The sequence below is a fragment of the Labrus mixtus genome, chromosome 13 (assembly GCF_963584025.1).
Source record: "Labrus mixtus chromosome 13, fLabMix1.1, whole genome shotgun sequence".
Lineage (NCBI taxonomy): Eukaryota > Metazoa > Chordata > Actinopteri > Labriformes > Labridae > Labrus > Labrus mixtus.
This window is the reverse complement of record NC_083624.1, coordinates 11574821-11600023: the sequence shown is the minus strand read 5'-3', so window position 1 is coordinate 11600023 and position 25203 is coordinate 11574821. Positions and strand designations below refer to the sequence as shown.

The 25203-nt window shown below is 37.6% G+C and overlaps 1 protein-coding gene across 1 annotated transcript in view; it reads right to left on the bottom strand.

Moving 5' to 3' along the window:
* Positions 1-4494: 4494 nt before the first annotated feature.
* thsd7ba (thrombospondin, type I, domain containing 7Ba) overlaps positions 4495-25203 on the bottom strand; it is a 125727-nt gene continuing 105018 nt past the window's right edge. Inside the window, exons 19-29 of the mRNA XM_061053692.1 lie at positions 21771-21915; positions 21323-21438; positions 20320-20437; positions 18685-18830; positions 17810-17978; positions 15627-15800; positions 10381-10476; positions 9214-9296; positions 8041-8236; positions 7659-7746; positions 4495-7351 (exon numbers count right to left, since the gene is read on the bottom strand). Coding sequence (XP_060909675.1) covers positions 7270-7351; positions 7659-7746; positions 8041-8236; positions 9214-9296; positions 10381-10476; positions 15627-15800; positions 17810-17978; positions 18685-18830; positions 20320-20437; positions 21323-21438; positions 21771-21915 — 1413 coding nt within the window. The 3' untranslated portion in view covers positions 4495-7269. The remainder of the gene's footprint in view (positions 7352-7658; positions 7747-8040; positions 8237-9213; positions 9297-10380; positions 10477-15626; positions 15801-17809; positions 17979-18684; positions 18831-20319; positions 20438-21322; positions 21439-21770; positions 21916-25203) is intronic.

Sequence of the window (25203 nt, the reverse complement as noted above, 5' to 3'; positions counted from 1 at the left end):
TGAGCACACAGGTGCAGCTAATCACACTGTTGTCAGCAGTCAACCTCATGACCAAAGCTGACAGAGCTCTATTTCGGAGTGTTTGAATGCTACAGACCTGTGGTGGAAACAGCTCGTGCTAAATGGGTGGCAACTGACCACAGGCCACTCTACTGTATATTGTGGAAGACTCATGTCTAAGGGTTATCCTCAGGTTGGCATGTTGTCATCAGTTAATGCCTTACACTCAATGGTAACAAAAGTTTCATGTACAAAGGACCTGCATGAAACAGAGAAAGCAACTTAACTGGAACTCCTGAAATGTGCAAATGTTGTTGCATTAATTTTACATCATTTGGATGTCAAGTGAGTAATTTTGTACATTCTCATGCACATTTCTGTGTGTTACACACAAAGAAAATTAAATCTGGATTTCACAGATGAAGCACTTTGAAGCTGTCTCCTACCTCTAAATTATGGTTTCAGACAATACAGGTGTAGCAGTGTACTGCTTTGAATACTATTAAAGTTACTAACTATATATCTTACTGGGAGTTCCTGAGCTTCCTTGTCTCTGGTTCCTCTGGACCGTTACTGCAGACAGCCTGCTCCCATGGACCTGCCAACTGCTATAACTGTCTTAATTGTATTATTATTATTGTAATTGTGGATGTCAATCTTGAGAGCTGCAAGAATCAAACTTATTAACATTATCAGTCTATCCAGTATTAATGTTAATTGTTGACATTAATTTTAGACTGATCTGTCAATTATCCTACTTTGGTATTACTGCTAATAATATACATACTTTAAGCACTATTACTGGTATTGTAGCCATAAATCAGTTTTATTCATTGCCATTATTGCCGTTGTTGCTCTGTTTCTCCCCTCGACAAACCAAACACAGTCAGAGCAGATGGGAAGTATTTCCTTGCTAGTACTAGTACTTTGCTAGATGCTGGGCTCATGGTTGATTAGTGTTGGATCTTTCGAACCTCTGCCTCTGCTTTCATTTGATGCCCAGATTTCCCTGTTGTAAAATGGTAAAAAAAAATATGTGAGGCAAAGAACCCATAAAAGACTGTAATTAGGCCACAGAGCCAATATGATAAGATTTGTTGATAAGGAAGTTAATCCTGAGAGGAGTCATAAATCAGATATAAAATCATATCTGCACATTGCCCATGGAGTATTTTCTTGGAAAACAATAGGCATTGTTGACATCAGACCTTGTGAATATTTTTCAAGGACCAAACTATTTCACTGTAATCCTCTGTAGGGGACTGTCATAGCTTTAAGAGTTACCTGGGCCCGGTTGTTCAAAAGTATCCTATCGGATAGGATCAAATCTTGTAATTTGGTTGATCGAAGGAAAAACAGGATCACATAATCAAATAAGATCAGGTTATCCAATCCTTGTTTGCATCAGGATCAAACCTCTGGTTTGTGTTGTGTTGAGTATGATCAGGTTTACTTTGACCCATAAAGGTTAGGGCTGGATTCACATAAACATAAACTTACATACAAAAACTCACCAAGTGGTCAAACAAGAAAACTAGAACTGATTAACATAGTTAAGAGAATAATTAAGTGCAATTTGACACCACTATTTAGTACCATTTGTATCAAGTAGTAATATTATTTTTATTTCATTAGTTTAATCATCATTTATTATCAACTTAATTGATTGCATCCCCACCATGAAGTAGTAGGTTAGTTAGATGTGGATGTTTCAATTACCAATGAAATATTCATCAAAATAGATATTAATATCAAACATAACATGATAAATTAAAAAGGCCATGGGGATCTTTCATATTGAGTGAATTTTTGTGTTTTCCTTTAAAGCGTTGGTAATCCAGATTTGGTCATCTTTAAAAGTCTGTGTCTGGATCAGAATTATTTTATTCTGTTTTTCTTTGAACAAGCAGGATGAAAGTGAGCTGGATTACCTGATCCTGAGAAAAAGAAGAAAAAAAAAGAATGACCAGATCCGGATCAGTCTTAAACCTTATACCTTTTGAACAACCAGGCTCTGGAGACTGAAGAGTTTAACTCAAGTAGTGGAATACAGTATTGTTGCTTATGAAAGTATAATCATTAGAATCATTAAAAAAATAGTCCAGCATTGTGCATTTGCATGAATATTTGCCTTGAAAACTAAAGTTAATAATAAGGGAAACACCATATAATTTATACGGACAGAAGAAAATAAATCTTAATGAATCTCAATCTATCTTTCTTTCATATTTATAACATTTCATTTAATAAAAGAGAATATTGTTTTGACATTTTACTTCGGCTTATGTTTTTAATGCTGCAAGAATCTGAAATAAAACTCAAACTCGACCAAATTACATAAAGTCCACCCTAAGCAAGACTGGACTTCAAAGTCTCTTCATCAATTACTTGTGCTTGCAACATCCCATTGTTCCGCATGTGCCACCTCTGTGCTCCCATATTGCAGGGTGCTGGTCTTTTTAATTAGGATAACCTTAAACCAAGAAGGAGTGGGCGTAAAAGTGTTCAGATCTTTGGAGTTAAGTTTTTGCAAATGATAAAAATGAAACCCAGTCTCACTAAGTCTCTTCAGTACCAGTCTCTCATGATGGACCTCAGAGTGAACACACACACAGCATCTAAAGTGTACAATTCTTATATCACAATGCTAACATGCTGATGTTCAATGTGTATTAAATGTTCACCTGATATTTCAAATTCTCACTACATCAAAATGACATCATAGAATGATTGGAATGCCATTGTGTAAGCTACAATTTGGTATTTTACCAAAGTAGGTGATCGAAGTTTAACTATGTGGGTGGCTCTAAATTGAAAGGTCAAAGATCAGTCCTTTGGTGCTTTCACAAATGTACAAGACTCCTGTAATCTTTTCAGACATTTTCGAGATATGCCAGCTGATTTTTCACTCAGACTTCAATTTCCAGCTAGCCCCCCCCCCCCCCCCCCCCCCCCCAATTACATTTTCAGGATGAGTTGAATGTGAGAACACAGCAGGGAATATTTAGGAAAATGAATTGCCAGCGAGGAGGAGGATGCGATATTTAGATCATATGAGTTGCAGATGACTGTAGACTATATGCATGTGACCGGTGTGATCTCTGCACATGATGAAACTGCTTTGTTTTCTGTTGGCGAGTATGTTCTTCTCTGCTCTTTTGTTGATATTGTGGGCAAAGTGTTTATTTCATCTGTTGTGCTCTGTCTGCCACTTCTAACTCGTTCTTTTGACATCATGTCTTGCCTCCTGAGATCCCACCCTGCCCTGTCTGAGGCGTATTGTTTTTTTGTCCTTCTCTGAGGTGCAGGCACAAACATCTGAGAAAGTTTTCTGGGCTAGCCTGCATGACATTTTTCCTGAGATTTTCACTAGTGGATATGTGAAATGTGATATTGAAAATGATAAGTATAGTTAAAGGGATACTTCACTCGTTGAAACATGAATCTGTATTGACATTGGGTCATAGTAGAAATTTGAAATACATTTTGAAGTTGGTGCCTTCTTGGCCGAGAAAAGGCAGAAAGTGTCTTTTTGGCTTATGTGGATGAAAGACTCCAAATCCCAGAATGCACAGCACCTCAGGTCACTCCCACTAAGGTCCTCTAGTTCAGAATCAGAAATACTTTATTAATCCCAGAGGGAAATTTGATTGTTACAGTTTCTCCAAAATATACAATTTAGCAGTAGAAATATAGTAATAAAAACATTTACAGACATATTTACTTCAACACATAAGACCATTTCCTCAACAGATTCAGAGATTTCTTCCAGAATTGATCTTGGAAATTCCTGGCAGAAAACAGACTCTCTGTCTGTGTGCAAAGGCAAACAGTGAGAGCACCGACACGACCAGTCCGCCCCTCCGCCCCAGCTCGAGCCGGCCCGGGCTCCTCGTCCTCACAATTTTTTCACCATTATCAGCTTTCTCCATAGAGCCTGTTAGCATAGCTTCCAAGCAACATGGCGGACGTTAAGTTTCGATTCTGGGAGTGAGTTCCCACCCACTGATCTGCGATAGGTCTGTAGCGTCAGTGGTGCAAAATATGAGGAACTAGCGTTGTAGTTTCACCCCGCTAACACGTCACTGGAAGCTCCTTTTCAGACTCCGAAATACAAAGATTTCCCATCTCAGGGGAAAATGAGGGCGGGATGCACGACCTTTCAAAAATACTACCAGGTTTCTAATGATACAAAGTTTAATGCAAATGGGTGAAGTATCCCTTTAATCTTTAACAGGGCATGAAATTCCAAATTCATGGCAATTCAAGCAATCGATGTGAAGACATTTCCATACATCAACCACACACTTGTGGTGTCGGTTGATCACTTATGTCTACAGGCTTTATCCTATGGAGATAATAAAGATCTGTGTAAAGTTCACAACTATGCATCAACTGTGGTTGTGATAAACAAGCTTTCTTAATGTGATGGACCAACTGACAGACCAGCATTGACTTAGCATACTGTGACAAATAAAACATGAAAACACAACATGTCTTTTGTTGTAACATTTTATTTGAGAGGAAAAAAACTTCATCATGCAAATAAGAACCCCAATCCTGATCCTAAAGTACAACCTTTATCACTTTCTTCTGGAGTAGAACGTATGCCTAACGAAACAGCACAGACTGATTGATTTTGAAAGATTATGATCATTCATCTGAGAGGCTTCTTTAGAGAAGATAACAATGTCTGACTTAGCAATCATCCATCTTGGACCATAGCATACTTTTATAGGTGTCCAATGAAATGGTGGTCATGTTGGTCTAGTGGTCTGTGTTTGATCTGGCTCAGTTCCCACATATAACTTCTGTGGCACGGTTTGCAGCTCTGTTTTCCTGTTGCTACTATTAAAAGGTGAGATTCAATAATGGTTTAATTTAATAGATCGATAACTAAAACATTACATCCTATGGAAAGTATGTCAACATTTTGATATTCACAAAATGAATAATTTTAGATGATGATAAATCATTATAAAGTTGATGCATATTGCAGGACAAACATCCGCTCCGCCAAACTAAAGAATATTGCATTTTATGACAACGAGTGGGCTTGAAATACTAGTTACATCCAGATTGGAAGTAAACACTGCCATTATCATACTGTTCATTATCATACCCTAATTGAAACCTCTAATATCTTGAAAATGACTTGGAAATGAAAGCTAGGCCCACGTCTTTGCCAATGATCAGATGGCCATGACACAGGCACTTGAATTCATCTTTCTCTAAAACAAAAGTGACAGTCTTAAATAATTGAATTAGATGAGACAAAAGATTTATACCCTATTTCCCTTACAACATGAAAACATCCAGGGACTATCAGACCAGGAATCTGGCTGGAAGGTAGCATAATCTTATCGGCTGCTTATACATTCTGGGCTCTGCGGCAGAGCCAGTAATTACATTTTATCATGATCCGAGAGTCGAGGAGCTGATTACAATCACAGCAGGAGTAGAGCATCTCCCGGAAAAAAAATACTGAATTAGAGCAAAGAGGAGAGAATGTTGTGTTTTGCTTCCACACAGTTTCACAATTTATTAGCATTTTTTATCCTGCTCTTCATTTACACACACTAGTCACACAAGAGCAAGGCATTGTGAAAATTGAGTGAACATCTTTTGATTTTCAGAAGAGGACTGGTCTTTGTTTAATACTGGAAAAATACCCAGTTAGTTTGAAAAGAGATGATCACATTATCTAGAAATGGTGATGTGTTTCACAACTGAATTTCACATTGACCTCACTTATTACAGGTGGCTAAACAGGTCTAATCTTACCTGTTTGGCAACCTGTAATACATATTCTTTGCAAGGCTACTCGGAGCGCTTTCAGCAAAAATGGTTAAAGCATGCCTAAATACAATCAGCTGTTAAAATACAATTGTTACAACATGTAACAACCGTATTTGTACAAATATTAAGATATACAGTTACGAGAAAATACATTCAGGAGGGTCAGATAACAAAAGTGAAATCCTTAGATTATTGAAGAAAGAAAGTGTATGCTTAAAATCAAGTCAATTCCTTACCACAGTACAACCACCATAAATTAATCTCGTACTTTGGGATGATGTTTTGCGCTATAATCAGAGGTATGAACTGTAAGTTAAAATCAAAAAAATACAAAAATACAAAAAAATAATGAAGAAATGTTTTACAGAAACACAAAAAATAGAATCAGCTCATTCATTTAATATGTGCTTGCACATATTTGGTATTTGCTGTCTGTCGGGTTTAAGCCCTGTCTTTAGAGTATTTAATAAGCAAAAAGAAAATTTGCTCATAAAACAGTTTCAGATTTAGAGGGCAATTTTAATTTCTATTGTATTTATCTGTCTGAATGATCAGAACTGTTATCCTTTGAGGAAAAGGTGTATATGAGGTATGATCTTTGTCATGCTGGTGTATTTGATTATTGGAATTAAAATACATAATTTCTGTTCATTCTTGACTGTATGTCTGTAAGTATCGTTAGAAATTAGAAGATTTGATGGTGTCTCTTAATAAAGTTACATTTTTTACAGAGTCATAAGATAATCAGGGAAGAGAAAAGTCTGCTTTTGGTTTCCACATAATTCAACATACGGCATCATCAACAAAACACAATCCAACAACAACCACTTGCATCACAATTGGACACTAGAAAAGTCTGTTGAAATGAAATAAAAACAATAGTGAATAAGCACTAATGTAGTGCATATAGCATCCTGTTTTGTCTCACAAATAAAAGAACCAACCAAAAGGCTTGCAACGTTGTGTTTTTCAAAGATTCAGAACTGATGAAACAAAGTCGAAGGTCAAATGTTCTGTTATTCTGTCTTTCTCAAAAAGACATTCTCAAAATTCGGCATTTCTGGTTTGTTTTTTCTTCCTTCTCAAGAGTCTTTGTGATTTTTGGGTTGCAAACAGTTCTTCCACTGTGTGTTCACATTGCAAACAGTCAACAAAGACAAACTACAACCATTTATATCCTATGCCTAGGTCCCTTGATAAAAGTGCCTAGACACCCTTAACTTATTCACCAAGTTTGGCTTTGGTTCCTCTTCTTCAGGGAGAATACTTTGCTACAGGCAGAATATGAGCTTATTGCCTTTCAACAAGAATCAGAGTTCCTCGAATGCATTTTGTCAATTGTTGTCAATATTGGCTGTACAGCAAACAGCCACCTAGCTTGTAAACTTGCCAAAAAGCTGCGGTATGTTATGGACTTGATTGCTCATTGAACACATTCAGTAGCTCGTCAGTCTGTAGCTGGGCATGTTCTTACATATCCATGTCCCCATCATAGGCCAGAGTCAAGGGTTTCTGGGATGGAAGGGATGTCTTAGTGGTTTTGGATGGGTTGCTGAAAAAAAGACAAGACAGAAAGGCTGACGGTGTATCTGAAGCACAGGGCAGCACAACTTGATTTCCTTCTTTACAAAGAATTCCATTATCTGATAGCAGCTGCAGTCTCCAGACAAAACATTGTTAGAAAAATAACTCATACTTGACAGGGTTCTTTTCAAGGAAAACAGATGGTTTAAAATTCACTTTGCTTCTCAACGTTCAGTCCGTTTTTTTAATCGCCGAAATGTGTGACATGCAAGGATATTTATGTTCTTGAAATTGCATTCTGATGGATCATAATAAGAAAGCAATAGAGTACATACCAGACCAGGAATGACAATGCAATAATGAAGAGTATAAAGATGAATCCAACGGCAGTCACAGCGTAAACCCAAAGTTTTACTCTTCCATCTGTGCAAGCAAAAGGTAGTTTGAATAGAAAATTCTATCTATAGGTACACCTTTAGTCTGGATATCTTAAGACTTTAATCTCAGTGGAACAACTTGAATTCTTGAACTTTCAACGGTGATTTGAGATTCATGATTTTACTGCATACATTGATGAGCAAAGTTTATTTAAGAAAACTGTACCATATGAGATTTTACCTCTTGCCCAATAATCCTACAGCTACAAAGGCAGTTTCAAAGCCAGTAATACATTTAGCCAAGCTGGTTGAGTGGTAAAAATGATTTCCATTTCAGTACCTTGTCCAACAGGTCGTAAGGTCCACTCCCTGAAGAGGTCCTGAGCCTGAGACGGCCCGGGTTTTAATCTTCCAGAGTTGGTTTTCACATCAGCTTTCTTGTTGTTGTCTACCCCCGGGGTTCTGGTGCAGTAGTCCAAGAAGCCATGCATGGTCATCACTTCAGTGTAACCCTTCTCACACCCACACACACCGCTCTGCATGGGGGAGGGATAGAAACAGGACATCATTAAATCCAACACAAGACAACCTAGTGAGCATTACCTCGTTAACACAAACTGTGCCAACAGAAATCTCTGCAATTTATTGTGAGTAGACTGCTTAGCTTTATTTAAAAAAAAATACTTTTAATATTTGGTAGTTTTTTATTGTCATAGATCTTTTTTTTTTTTAATACAATATAATATATAACCCCCTTTCTTAAACTGAAAATTGACTTTGAGAGAGGTGAGGCTGTGTCACTGGGAGGACAAACACAGCAAAGTAAAGGGTACAGCTACAGATGAAATTTTATCAAAAGAAAGAGAAGAAAATATATATATATAGATAGATATATATATATATCTATATATATTACAAGTTTGCAAACAGAGGGGATGTATACAAACAATACACATCGGGTCACTTCTCAAGCAAGTCTACCCCGTAGGCCCAGTTACACAAATATAGCAGATGACCTCATAAATATTTACGGACTCTATGAACATAAACAACATTAGCTATTTAGCTTTGACTTTTATTTAAAAAATACAATTAGACAGGTGTGATTTAACGTGACTACTCTGAGATCACTGAGGCAGTGTTTGGGGGCCTTCAAGTTGGCATCAACAGATTTATTTTTTCCAACAATAAAATATGTCCTTTTTAAACAAACAATATCTTCAACAACTCAATTGAGAATATTTTGGTTAAAGAACCAGTGTTCCATTGTTTTGCATTTGAATGTTACACAGAGAGTACTCTAGGGGGCAGTAAAATGCCAAGCTTGGGCTTCAGCATTTTCCACCCCATGTAGGTGTAGCCAGTAACTGACAATGAGCCCGCATTGATTAGTATCCATTTGATTACCCTGTTCGTGATCATATCCTCACCTAGCGTGGGGTAAAAGCAGGAAAAAACACAGTTAAAGTAAAAAAAAGATCACAACTGCCTGATCACAGCACAAAGATCTTACCGGTGTGCAGTATGAAAAAGGTTTGGTGCACGGAGGATGGCAGTGTCTGACTGTAGTCGGCTTTTTCTGTTGGAAACAACCCCCTGGTGAAAAAAAACAACAGGTTCTTGTTTCTGTTCCTTTACCCATTGATCACTGAATTAATGTCCTGTCACACCAGATAAATGGGACTCAGTTGCCTATCGGGAGTCTTGATCAATTGGTGAACAGTTTAATTCAAACATGGAAAATTGCATGTCAAAATATACTGAAGTAATGCCTTGCAGTCTTCCCTCCTCTGCAGATGGAGGTTATTTGTTCTGGTCTTTTATTTATCAGTAACACCTCCTTAGAGTGATAAGATCACATTCACCCACCATTTGCAGCATATCAAGCTCCCCTAAAGCTTTCTTTCCTTGAGCAGTATTACCTTTGTTCTGCTTCTCTGTGGGCCTGCTTTACTTCCCACAAATACAAATGCATGATTATATTTATATTGATTGAAAGCCTCCCAGCTCAGACTCTGGCTTATTGATTTGTTATGTTAAGAGGGAGAAAAGAAATCAATGGGGGTCGCAGTGAGAATGGGAAGATCAAATAAGGTGTTAAATTCGACTACACCACACCTCAGAAATGGCTCTGTGGGTAACTGCATCTGCATCTGTTTATTTGCAATTGTATGAAATAATGTAGGCCGATATTGAAATTATGCCATTGTTCTTTGCAGGGTATTAAAGTAACTGATAACACCCATCATATGATGAACGGCGTGTAAAATAATATAATATTATGCACTGAGATTCATATTTAGCAAACACCTCATGCACTTGTATGTACAATATTTTATGAGTCAACATGGAAGTTAATTTTACATTTAATCCAAACCCAATTACATCCACCTCTGCCAAATATTCCCACTGTGTGACATCTTTACCAGATGTTCGATTACTGTCTTGGCACTGCTTACAAATTTCTTGAGCCACTATAAGCCAATATAGTTGAGCATATAAGTGTGAGCTATATTACATTTTCAAATGAGACTACGTTTAGTTTTCAAAAAGCCAGTTAAACATTCATTTTTATATATGGACACGTGCGTGATTGATAATACATACAATATATTATATATAATATGAGTGCTTATGCAAAACCTTCCTAGGATAGACAAAAGATGTTAGTTCTACTTACCTGTTACATTGACACCATCCGAGCGCTGACACCACACTTCCCTCTCATTGTTGCTCCATCCTCCTGTCCTCCACTGGTAGCTGTGACATTTTCCTCCTGTAGCAATGGCAGACAGGAATAGACTATTCTCAGGAGCAATTTGTTTAATCCATCCAGCCCTGTTGTCAGATTCCCTTGGACACTAACCATCACTTCTACAGTCGCCCTGTTGACTCATTTTAATATGTTAGAGACAGGAGATATGGACCTTTCTCTGAAACACAGTGGTATGTGACTATTCACAGGAAATTAGACCATTTCAACTCATTCGTTACGTCTAGTTTCTAGTCTAGTGTTAAAATACACTAAAAGAAAAAGACAGTAACAAAGTCAGAATTCAGATTTGATCTTTTACAGAAAATAAGTCCCCAAATGTAATGTTTAATTATAGCAATATGACAAACAAATGAAACAACAAGGAAATACTTTAGAATACAGTGATCAGGTCAAAGTTAGGAAATAAGTTATACTAATGAGCAATGTTGAAATGACTGTCATTTACAACACATTCAGTATTTAACCAGCTAGTTAATTGAAGACTCGTCGTAAAACACTCGGTTGCTACTGAGATAAATGATAATATCAAAGTAACTTGTGGTGATTTACAAAACATGAAATAAATGGCATTCAAAGATTACACATGTATATGTTCCTACTTTTTGCATCTTATTATTGACTTAACTAAGGGACATATATGTCCAATGAAATAAACGGATTAGTTGAGTTGAATTGAGTCAATAATAAGAGACGAAAAGGCAGCTTACTATTGTAATTGTGAAACTTCCATTTACTGCAGAGCTGGCCTTTTAGGCAGGATTTGCAATATCTCTTTTTAGCCTTCCACTGTAGGATATGTTTTTATGGACTCCCAAGGCAGGCCTCAAATCCATTGTGTCTATTATGAGCTGTGACAGTGTGTGGGCTGATGGTTGATCTGTCATTGTGCAATCATAACTCTCATGAATTTCAATAGTGCCTCATACACACTCACAAACCCTGGAGTGCGGCATGAAGGTTAGCAGAGTAAAATACAAATATTTCTGTGGCCCTCATGAGTAGATGTCCATTGATCTATTTTGAGGATTGAATGTTTCTTTCTTAATAGGTATATGACAAAGGGCTATTGGACTAATAGGACTATGGTCAAAGGAACAACTTAGCCTTACATATTAAAAGAGTTGGATTTTATTTTATTTTTTAAATCAATGTATGAAATCACAAACGAGAAGAATATTCCTCTTAATCGCTACTTATTACCTACTAAAAGTGTGTGAAGATGTGTCCACAGAGAACTTGCTCTTTGCCCATATCTTTCTGCTGTTAGGTAGGTTTTCTAGCCTCAAACTTTGGGCAGGGATACTTAATTAGATAGATAACAGGGTAAATGCAGAGGACAATGGTAATCATCAATGGACATCTCTCAAGAAAATACATCGACGGCAACATCATCGACTGTCCTGCTATGTCCAACAACTAGCAATCACCCCCCACACACATATACACACACAAAGACATGCTATTAAAACGGTAATGGGGGGTAAGGTAAAGTGAACAGAGACACAGAGAATCATCCCACCCCTGACCCCCCTGTACATTATCACTTGTATTAAACTGCTAATTAGATAGTAAACCATTAATTCAACAAAAACATTGATTAGCAAACTAATATATTGATGTATACAATCTCAATATTTGTTCCAGTAGAAAAATATATTCAGAACTGCGTACATAGCAAGGTTAATCTCCATAGCCTTTTAAAAATGACACTAATTAGTCCCTGTAATTTGATTACATTGAACATTTCATTTGTGGTTAAATGACAGCAGCTTAAGTTTCAGGTTTTATGCTATTTGGTTGTCTAAGTCTGTTCAAATTAGAATTTCATCAACACAATATACAACACTGCCATAGCCCATATCATTCTGTGTTTAGTTTAATGTGTTCAGTCACTCTTGACCATCACTTTGAGTCTATAAGCATCACTGTGGTTTGCTGTGCTGCTTTACTTTTTTGCCACAGTAAACAGGATGAAGTTAAATGTACTGGACTTGTTTCTGCAGAATTATATGAATGCAAAAAGAACTCTAGATTATTTGATCAAAACTATATCATTATAAATGGTATGATTTCCAAAGCAGTCAGCTGCAAAACAGAAACATACCGTTAACGGCCCTCAGACCAAGCAAACACACTGATTCTGGTGTTTTATCAGTAAGAAGATTGACACTTTATGGTGACACGCACACACATTTTGAGTATTCTAACATTTTAAAAGGTAAAAAACTAATTGTGATTAATCATGGTGTATCCCAACCTCTAATGGATTAAATATTTTTAATGGATTGACAGGATTAATATTTAATATTTTTTTGATTAATATGACTATTCATAAAAAAAATAAGACTGTTGAGTGATTATTATCAATGATATAATGAGACTCACAAACATATGCATCCTTCATAACACCTCAAACAGTGGATAAAAGAAAACCAAGTCTGTCACCACTTTTAACCTTTAACCTCTATTATTGTCTTGTGTCACTTGTGCCTTTGTATTTGTATTTGTATTTTATTTGTAATTTGTCTTTCTCTTACCTGCCTAGGGACAACAGATGGAAACTAGCACTTCTGCTATAATCTGGCATTATTTACATTAATATGCACTGTCCCTTACAAATAAATAAATAAAATAAAATAAAAATTATGTAAACTGGGCAAATAACCCTCAGTTCAGTCAGACAACTCATATTTGTCTTTGTTTAAAATATTTATTGCAGCAACAGAACATGTGTTTGCGTTTAGTGTCTAGGCACCAACCTCATCACTCCTGGCAGTTTTATTTAGATGCTGAAATTGAGGAGGGATAAGAGGATATCTTAATTCCCCAGTCGGAGGCTACAGGTATTCACCTGGGGCCCGTTTCTGAAAGAAGTTTTAGTTCAAACTCTGAGTCAGTTAAGCCTGAAATGAGGGAAACTCTGGGTTATCCGTTTCAGAGGGGGGAGGTCACTCAAACTCGAGAAAGAGGGGTAACTCCAGCCGGTTCCAGAGGGAGAGGTTACTTTACTTTATGAGTCAGTTACTATGGTAACTGAGTCTGTGAACCTAACTTGGTCGGGAGCAGGTTTTCTGCAGTGAACCCCGAGTTTCTCTCGGTCTCCGCCCTCTTTCAGAGCCAGAAACGCTGTTTCATTTCCTCATTCTTTCATTCAGTCCGTATCACGCCGTGTTAGTGAAGATTCACCGTTTGTCTGAATAAAAATCCAGCTTGTTTTAATATGATATGTTAGGCAGGCAATACTACAGTACAGTATAAAACAAACTATTTTGTTGAACATGGCATGTCTTTTAGTCGAGCCTCGGTATGAAGGGGCTACATTACTCCGCAGGGAATTACAGCCTACATTTACGTCGGGAGATGTTCATTTAAGTAGGGCTAGTTAATAAACTAAACAGGATAAAGGTGAGTGGACATTTAGCCTATGAATACAGCATTCATTTGGGGTGAAGGTTAAAGCACATTCAAATAGAATGAAGTAGGCTGTAGCCCACTTTGTTGAATAGGCTATGTCAAATATGGTTAAAATACCACCCTGAGCATAGTTTGTTCTTATATTTCATTATTATATTATATTTTCAAGGTCACTTTTCTTCCGCTGGAGTTCATCTTAATAAAAATACATTGTAGGTTTAATACCATTCCACCAGTTTTGACCTGCAACATTATTATTCTGATTAAATATTAAATGAATAGACTTCAATAGAGCAGCTGTTTTCTCTTGCACCACTTCTCTCTCCTTTGACACTGCAGCATTGTTCCTTTTTTTTTCCTTCTTAAAACCTGTTCATATTCGCCATATGTCCACATGATGATAGGCTATATTTCCAGATGGTTAAAGTAGAAGGATCTCTTGTTGCCATGGTGAATCGTAGAATCGGGGCTCCAGTCATGTTGGCTTTTTATCGTCGTGGTGCACGCGCTGAACACCGAGTGGACCTACTCAGAGTTGATTTAACAAATTCAAATCTGCTGATCTGAAACCTAAAACTCAGAGTTTCCCATCTGAGAGTTAATCAACTCAGAGCTCAGGGATGGACTGAGGGTGTGTTGAACCTTCTTTCAGAAACGGGCCCCTGGTTGGGTGGTGGTGGGGAGTGGAGAGTGCAGTACTGGTGCAGGTCAGAGCTGGCAATGAAAGAGCAAGGGAGAGAGCGGAAATCTTGCAGTTTAAATAGACTGCTAATTAGAAGGAGGTGTGGAGTGATGAATATCAAGTGTGAAATCAGTGCAGCTCGAGTTGTCTGCCTGCACTAGTTCGTAGGCATCACCTCATTTCTTTTCTGGAATGTTTTGGACAATGTTTCGGACTGATAGGGAAATTCTGCTACCACTTAGGACCAATATTTTGATATTACATTATTTTGCTAGAAACTTACGAAGCACAAAGAACTCTTCAATTCCTTTATCAGTTCCAACAATAACTTCTTGAGGGTGTGAAAAAAAATGCTCTAATCTTCCTTGATTGAGGAATTAAAGGAGCAATATCTAACTCTGACATGTAGCGTTTAAAATTGGTACTGCAGTCCAAATTCAAAACACTGAAGGACGCTGTCTCCCCCGCCCCCTCCTCTCTAGAGTTAATGCACACAAGGCTTGCCATATCATGGACACTGACGCTTCAGTGTTTAGCCAGCTCTGCATCTTGAAGCCTTTCTGCGTTCTAGCCTCTCTTCAATTTTTCAATGGATCTCCAATATGAATCTTAGTTTTATCACATTTCTGCTCGTGGGGCTGATTTGAAAAATGCAGAGGCCCACTTCCATTGCTGCAAAACCTGTTGGTTTGCAGTTGACCGGAAATCTTAGGGGGTCCAAAACGGCCGTGTGGGGGTGCCTTAAAACTGCCAACCTTCTCTGGTCAAAACAAATACAGAACATTGGACTGGGATCGAAACTTAGATGGACTACATACTGGCTCCTGCATTGTTGTCAGATAAGCCAGCAGTTCAATCTAGCATGTTTCTTTAAACGTGAAGATGAAATTCAGTAGACAGCTCACATATTACTCCCTTAACTCAATTGTTAAATTGTTTAATTTATCATGCTTACACATAAAGAAATTGGTGAGTATACCAGTATGTTACAATGATCATCAGATGCAAAGACGACTTGGCACAAAGAATTACAGTATATGATTTGCCTCAGTACCTTTACAGGGGCGGGTCTCAAAGATTTGATGAGGACAGCTCTCCTGGTTCTCCATGACCTGAATGATTACTGCTCTAGAGCGAGCTTGGCGACCGGTGGTCTCAAAGCTCCGCCCCTCCAGGCAGGTCAGCTGGCAAGAACTCCAAGATGACCACACAGTCAAATGGCAGTCTCCTGAGGGGGGGGGGGGGGGGGGGGGGGGGGGAACAGAGAGAAAACAGCATGAAATCAACTGATAGGCATACTTTATCTTTAAACACTGTCAGACTCTTTTTTTTTCTTTTTTTTTACAGATATTTGTTGTTCTTGCCACAACTGTATGGGATAGTTTAATTGGCTTATCTGCTAGCACCTGAAACATGCATCTAAAACAACTTCATTGCAGGTCTGCAGATGATGAGGTACAAAATGTTCAAACTGATTTCTCAGACAGCCCAATGGGTGTTCGGAATAGAGTAACCAGAGCTTTAAATTATACAAAATAAGCTATAACTCTGAGCCAGACTGTTAAGGCAACTCCTGACAGCCTGAAACGGCTCTAAGGAAAAGCAAAAGTCATTGGAAAAAGTCAAGTGAAGGAAGTTTTATCTTGCAACTGAAACTTTGCTAATTGTAGCTTAGTGCTGTGCTCATGGATTAACGTTGGGTCTTTGTAGATAATATAATGATGAGTAAGGTCTTTCACCTGCTTTTTGTAACTTGTCTTGAGATAACCTTTGTTGTGAATTGGCCCTATACAAGTAAAGATTGATTGATGATTGAATTTCAAAAATGTTTTAGGAGCGTAGGCTGGATGAGGCCGTCTGTGGGTCTACAAATATCATGCAGTCACTTACATTCATAGGTTAGGCATTAATATTCAATTTAATTCTTTTTAGGATTATCTTGTAGTGATAATATCCCCTGCTACTAAATCTTCTCAGTCAGAACAACCCCTCTGATTCTCTGCCCAGAACATCCGTTAGTGACTGTCAGTGTATTGATGCATCTCTTTCATCTTTATATGAATCCACTCGATCAGCTCCTCTCTCCTGCTGCTACGGCTCTGAAAACATGCTGTGGCAAATGCTTCAGTGAACAGATCACAGTAACGCAGAAAACACACATGGGGTGCATCACATGCATGTCAAAAACCCCTGCATTGCTCCCACTACCTTCATACCCACACACGGACTCGAATTCACACACATCTGCTCCAGCCATCAAACACTTCTGATCCTGAGCCAAGGCACACAGCAAAGGCTGCTTGAGTGATGAATCAGTGCAAGGATCACAGGAGAGTTAGAGAAGGATGAGCAAAAGCAAGCACTGCAAGATGATGTAGCTTCAAAGTTAAAGCTAACAAGAGCTGAACTTGGCACAAGCCTTGCCAAATAGATAACTTGTCTTTTTATAGGATAATAAGGATATAAGGATTGTTTTTTCTTCATAAGAAAATCAGTATGTGACTATGCAGCTGGCTTGTCAGTCAACTATTAGGGCTTTCACACTTGCCTATTTTTGGCTCCTATTGAGATATTACCAAACCAGGTGATAAAGTAACAACAGACTCCATCATGGAGTTATAGAAAAGTGTCATCAGTTTACTCAACACACCAAACCAATGCCAAGGTACTTTTAAAACTGAACTTGTTCTACAGTCTACAATCTTGGTTTTGATTGGTGAATTTGACTTCCGTCTCAAATCTTTTCCCATGCCCTTGGTTTTACTGATATTTAAATTTAAAACTTATCCCACCACTCAATTTAATCTTCCACCACTGTTCCAAGTGCTTTGTCCTCCCCCTGTAACAAACTCACTGTGACCTCAGGCTAAAGTAGATTAAGCTAATAATAAAACTGTACTTTTCCCATTTGTATCTTAAGGGCTTCAGAAAAATAAAAGTTAATAAAACTTGTATTCAAAATGATGTTTCATTCCGGTGTCCCACCATTGCTGGCTTAACAGCTTATTGCACTGACATTAGCTCTCACCACACAAACTTCAAAAGTGCACAACCAGATAGTATAAAGCTCAAAGAGTCATTAGTTGATCTCTGACTTTTTTATTTTACAAAAAATTCTAAAAAGGTCAACTTACAGAGGAGAGTAGATGATTTTGTGACTGATTGTAGTTAATAGGTTTCCAGCAAGACTAATTATTATTATAACACAAGTGAGCATAATAATAATCGGTATTATACCTGGGCAGGGAACGAAGCAGGGCTGCTCCATTTCCTGTTTGAGCTGCTGTCTAAGTTCATCTCCACAAAGCTCTCCCTTCACAGGCTGAGGAGAAGACTTAGGCCAGTCACCCCCATGGACAACACATGTCAGGTTCCTTCTATGAATTCCCTCACCACACTTTGCAGCCTGCACACACAAACATATAAAACAGAGGATTTATCAATGTTTTGATATAATGCTGATCAAACCATCTGGTTATTCAAAAGATTGTAATCAACTCAAGTTAGGTACTGGTAAAAATAGTAGAATAATGCCAATACTTGATGAAAGTGAATTTAAATAGGTTAAAAATCAATGTACCCAACGTACCCACCCAAAGTGTGTGATTTTTTTTTCTTCATATTATGCAATTCAATCACATTTGTTTGTATGCATGCACATGTGAGAACCAAAATTTAGACCAACTCAGCTACCCAAGTGGGTAAGGAGGTTTATTGCTTAGTGCTGTGCTCATGATGGGTGAACGTTGGGTCTTTGTAACGTAGCAATGAGTAAGGTCTTTAACCTGCTCTTTTGTCAATTCAAATAAAAAAAGAGTATGGTCTTTTACCTGCTTTTTGTAAAGTGTCTTTAGATAACATTTGTTGTGAATTTGCGCTCTACAAATAAAGACTGATTGATTAATTGATTGATACAGGGTCAAAAATCAATGTGATTCTGTGAAATCTGACTTCATACAGTATATTTTAAAAAAGGATGCAGGTAAGAACAAAAGATTGACAAAAACAGAAACAACACAATTTCTTTGCTCTGCGTCAGCTTGGCACATTGTACATCGCATTAAGGTAGTAATTTGCTGTATGATGTAGAGTTCACAGAGCAGAGTTCATACCTCTACAGAGCATGGAGACCAGTCACTTAAAATCCATGTATAGCAAGGCCTTATGGCGCATGGCTTGGTCTGGCTGAGCTGGTTAGAACAGGGACGACCCTCTTCGTGAGCTTCCTGCAGGATTCTCCGAGTGCGCACATGCTGACCTGCAGAACATCAAGGCACACACCATTAGGATGAACAATACAACAAAAGGGACATAAGTACATTTGTTAACTGCATTTATAAAACGTCAATGTGCAAGCTTAATACTGTCTCTATCTTTGAATGCATGAATGTTTAACATTTTCAAGGCCATGTTATCATGTCATACAATCAAGACTAAACATGCAAGATAACTCCATCAGTAAATTGCACCTGTGATGATGTTGAAGCCCATTAAAATTCAACAAGTCAATCAAATAGTGGGACAACTTATGTAGGAGTATGAAGAGGCTGCAACCTCTCATCTTCATGACAAAGAGGAATGACCACAACTGCACCATACATATGTGTGACTGTGACACAATGCTATGCTTACATCCACAATTTTGCAATACAAGTTTTTTTTTAGCTAAGAATGTGTGAAAGGAAAAGTAAATGGCAACAAGAAAAGGCAAGAGCCACAAAGCAGGACTGCTATATATTAACAGCTCATTGTCTTGATCCTTTACGGCTCACTGAAAAGCCCTCCGTCAGCCATCCAGACAAAACAGAACCGCTATGCGTTTGTGTTTCACCAGGGGAGATGCCGAGCTTAACGGTCTCTAGGCCGACATAGCAAAGGGACTTCAGCTCTGCCATCTCAGAAATCAAATCCAAAACATTAACGTTCCCATGTCGCCTGACCAAACAAGATATGCTTGTTATTTGCATCTGACACAGATATGATGCAAGGACAGAAACAAATCCATCATCAAGGCTTACAGATGTTTCCCACAATGTGTGAGAAGGAGCTAAGAGTTACCAAGAGAGTCACAGTGACAGAGCAGATAGAGAGGGCCATGGTTTTAAATCCCCACTTGAAAGCATGTCTTAGTTTGAGCTTATTAAAATGAGGGGGTCACTGTGAGAAGAAAGTCAGTCAATGACAAAATTAAAATTAATTCATTTAAGAAGTTACTGTTGAGTCTCTCTTATTAACAGAATAACAAGCTGTCTCTCAGGGTGATTTGCTCTGGAAGGCCCAAGAGACAATGTATGCATCCTGGTTTAAACATTTATTTTGTAGATTGCTTTTCAAAGTAATTAATTGTTTTTTTTAAACATGCAGAGGTGGGGTATGTATTTAATTTGGCAACACTGAATAATTTATGAAAATTTATGAAAAAAAAAAAAAAAAGATAGTTTAAATGAATCTGCTATAGGGGCACCAGTGGCCTGGTTGTTAGTGTGCACCCCCCCTAAGAGGGCTGTTGTCCTCAAAGCGGGTGGCCCTGCAACAAATTTGACCAGCTCCTTTCCCGCTCGCATTTCCCCGCTCTCTCTTTTCTGACTCTATCCACTGTGATATCTCTCTACTTAAGGCATAAAAAGCCTGAAAATGAACCAATCGAGTAGACAGTGTGATGAGATGCCACACATCTGGCGACTCTGTTTGTTTAGTGGGTGGGTGACTGTTTTCCTATGTTTTAAGTGAAGTTTTCTCGCCCATGCCTTTGCTTCCACAGGTGTGTGAACAGTCAGCCCACGGTGACCAATCTGAGAGTATACAGCTGACAGGACAGTCAACCATGCAGCTCTCAGAAAGCCTCCACTCGTTGATCAGACCAAACTGTAGAAAACAAGAAGAAGAAGTCAGATTCATTTTTACTAAAAGGGACAAGATGTTTACATTTCTCTATTCTAAATAGACTGCAGGGGAGTATGGAGTCTGAAATGTTACCACTAACTTTGATTTCAAATGTTTTCAAAGTCAATTTTACATGTTCGAAATTTTTGGTGGAAGAATGGTCAATATGCAAAATAAAAAAAACACAGACATGACAACAGTGACTATAAAATGTGCTTCACTCAGTGGTGCAATACGATTAAGAAACAAGATACTGCGCATCAATCACTCATTTATATCAAACAGAAGAAAAGGAGAACAATATCTCAATGCATCCTGTAATGGATTCTTTGATACTTTGAAAACATTACTTCCTCTCCCCTTGTTCCCATCAGTATTGGTAAAGATTTCAAAGTATAGTGTATGAGAAAATAAGAAAGTGTAAGTCCGGTACATTCCATTAAAACAAAAATGATTATGATAAACAAACATAAAACTTCCGAGATGCCTGCTTGAAACTCGCTGTATGTTGTGAAGAAAAAAAAAACTTCAAGAATAACTAAATAACTGTGCAAATTAAATTTTCCACAAAATATAATTGTATACTCTTTAAAGGGATAATCTGTTTTTTAGTAGGGTATGAGCTATTTACAGTAGTAACTGTATTACCCACGGTAGTTCTCAGTCAGTATGCTCCCTTTATTCAGAAACTGGCTGGAGTGCCGGCACTCCAAACAAAGGGGCTTAGCTGACTGGTATCTCACTCACTATTGACAAGTACCTCATACAATACTGCTCAAAAAGAAAAAAAACATCTATCCCTTTGAGATAGCTGTTCAAACTGAAGTATTCCATTATTAACTTAATGTTCGACTACATAGAGATTACCTGCTCGCACTTTTGCGATTCCACAATCTCACCATCGCTGCGAATACAGTCCAAGAGCCGAAACCGTAATCCCCAACCACAGATAGCATGTTCACTCAGATGACATGTACTCCAGTCTGGAATACACACACACACACACACACACACACACACACACACACACCACCAACAACAATGTATCTGTGTCATTGTTGTACACATTTGTATGCCAATGCCAGCAGAATCCCTCTGTTCTAACAACATTGTGCTACAGTCATTATGTTTTATTTTTGGAATCTCTCATAACTCTGTTTTACAGAAGCAAACACAGCCAACCCCTCAGGCTTATCTTTACATTAATTCAGTTCATTATGTTCACATATGGGATAAAACAAAGAAACTGTCTGCACGCTCAGTACCTTCCCTGTATTATTCACTTGCACCTCACAGCTACTGTGCCTATTCCTACCTGAGACTCTGTACTGGTAGGTGAAGCAGGTGCTGTTGAGGATACAGGGCTCTGACTGGACCAGCTCTGGACAGGATGAGTTTTCTGAGACTGGGAGGCGGAGGATTTGTCTGCTCCTGTTCCTTGTTGTTCCTTGGTCACATTGCTGCAAAACAGTAGCAACATCAACAAATGAGTTGATAAAGGTCCAGATTTAGTTTCAGTGTTAAAGGGGATTAGACGGAGCTATTTGGATTAAAGTGTCCCTCAACAAAGAAACTAAAGATGTCACCTGTATTTCACCCTCTGACTAACACATGTTAAATATCAAATTAATAATGCTGTAACTTTGAGGACCACCAGGTTTATATTTACAACTAAAGGATCAAAAGTTATTTCTGGTTCTTTTAAACCTGAATTGTATTCTATAAAACTAAATGTCTGATTGGTAAACTAAACTTTGGAATTGCTTCAGTAGATTGCCTCAGCCAGCAACCTTGAAACAAGCTATAACGGCTGCAAAGACATCATCTGGGGCCATTGAACCAAATCCAAAGTTTCCAGTCGAAGTGCTTTCTTTTGCTACAGACACGCTTGCTTTTGATTTCTAAGTTTCAGACATTTGATGGTCACTTACTTACATTTTCACATGCAAGAATGGTTTATCTGGTACTCTGTTTTTTGTGTATACAAAAAGGTACCAAATGATAAGGCAGCCAGATTTGGAGCACCTGGGCCTGGCACTCAAACTATAATCCATACTTGAGCATTGCTGCTGCTTTCACTGATTTACATGTATATCTATTTATTTATATTTATTACTGACAGAAACACTCCACACTTGAATTCATTATTCAGTTGTCCAATTTGAAAGAATATAAATTCGTATTGTGCCACAATCAATCGGGTCTATTCTCTTATTTGTCATGGGCTTCAAGCTTGATTATAAAAATCCATTGACAAAAACATAATGCAAGAGTTACTTGTCTATCGCAGCCATGGGCAATTGTTTTATTATGTAATTTAGTTATTTATACACTGTTATCCCTTGTAGTTCTATTACATAAAAAGAGCACATTTCATATAAGTAAAATATGCAACATTCTGAATATTAATATTGCAAAAATCCGAGTCATCCTGTGAGGGGAAACTGAGCTAGAATAACAAACTTTAGCTGTGTCAGCCGGATTGTCTCTAAACATTTGTTATGACCTGAAAAAAAAGGTCTAAAAAGCATTTGTCTATTTGCTCTTGTTGCATCTGGAAATTCTCATCAATCACTGTTACTTCCCAAAGAGAGCCTGTTTGTGGCTCAGTTATTGTACCCTTAATGTTTAAACATAAACTGAGATTCAACCATATATGTACACACAACAGTCTTGCAGTCTTCAGGCTGAACTCCACTTTTTGGTGTTGACAGCTTAAAACCAGGAACAGAACAGTTTACAGCACAGAAGCATGAATATTAAATACAAACCATCTTACATTTTTAATCACAGAAAAGAGAGTTTGGGGATTTGCTGTTTTGTATTTTATGTAACTGAAACAAAAGATGCATTTTTGACCTGCATTAAGGGAAGTGTGTGTGTTTACACAACTGTAGGGAACACACAAATTCAATCAATTATTTCAGTCTGTGGAAAAATAAAAAATAAAACATGAGCTATAAAAGCTGAGTGCCACTTCAAAATACAGCAGGCAGAATTGTGTTTTTTGTAAAGTAAACTGTTTGTCATATTCCCTATCCTGAAGTGCAAAACCCAGTTTGAAAGGAACAATTACCTTACCACACAAGTAGCTACATGGTCTCTGACTTGAAAGTGCCTTGATTATCATCCTGACAATCTACATTCAGCTAAATTCACCTCTGGCTGTGTCTGAGGGAACAGCTTTTGAATAGACGTGCTCTTGAATATGAAGAAACTGTTTGGCAAAGCCCAGTCATGTTTTCTCCATTCTCCAGTCACAAAAACAGCATATTATTGTAATAAAAATGTGTTGTTGTTGTTTTTTCACAACAATCCAGCCCTACAATTTAAGCATTTATTTCTCCAGTGCCTGAATTTTTTTAATCAAGGCACAAAGTACACACTAAGAAAAATTACACGTCATTGTGGTTTCTGTGTATCCTGTGCATGGTGAAAATACCAAACTTAAATGCTGTGTTTGTTCTTCAGCATAAAGACAGCTCGGGATTATCCTTGATACTCTGTGACAGGAACATCTTAAGCCTCCTATAATAAGGTGGGTTGGTAAAAATATCAGTATGCCATCCATGGACCCAAAATCAGGACTGAGTTCATCACAATTCTGCACACATCGAACTACAACATCGAACTGCAACATCATTATTAAAGCTGAATACACTGGACTAGTGCATTTAATGCTAAGCGTCCCTTTCTGCAGGAACACAATTAATTTGTGGAATAAAATACCTGTGAGGGATGTCAGGAATTTAGATGGGCCTTTTAAAGAGCTCCATCTCTCATCAGTGTCTCAGGGTATATGTACCAGTCATTCAGAATGTGAGACATACTCTTCTGTACGGAATATGGAGATAGTGCAGAATCAATAATAATTCAGTGACTTGAGTTTCTGTATGACAACATGATGTTTTGAGACTGGTTGTAGAGTTATGCAAAAAAACAGTCCTGAGAACTTTTGACTTTCCAAAATACAGTTGAATTCATATACACTGTAGACATTTGCTTTTACCAAGTCTCTAAATCAGATGAACTAGCCAGATACTTTCTCCGTATAAGTATGATCTTTCATTTATTGTAAAAGTGCATGTAAGTGACGTTCCCTATACTAAAGTAAGTAGATAAGTTCATGCAGAGCTGTGTTAGGTTTGTTGGGAGCTCTTTGGAGTAAAATTAAGAATTTGTTTTAACATAACATTTATAATTTTGTTGTTCATTTATTTATTTATTTTTGAAACCAGAAAATTATTTATATGTTTTTTTATATATATGTAGGCCTATATATATCCCATCTTTATATTTAACCTTGCTATGGTACCTCTTTCACTGCTAATTTGTGCCATTTCTACAATGAATACAGTGTACCATTTTTATAGAAGTAGTCAGAGTGTGGTGTTTTTATTCGGTCATCATACGTAATACAATCTTTATAAACAGTATAAGCAGTTTAAACAAAGTCAACAGTGATGTATTAAGTAGTGGCTGAATAGGTGTTGGCAGAAAGAAAAAGCCTGTCCTTCATTCTTATCAAATTAAGCTACCAGCTTCACACTTAAACCTTCAAATAGCTTTATGAAAAAATAGCTCCTTTTTTTAAACCAAAAAGTGAATAACATGTTTAAAAATGTATATTGGCCTATGAGTATATAGTTTAACCACAACAACAGAAACACATTTCCTTTCAATACCTTTTCTTTTCACAAATGTCTAAACCATGCTGACTCTTTCTCTATAAGCTGGCCTACTTAAGA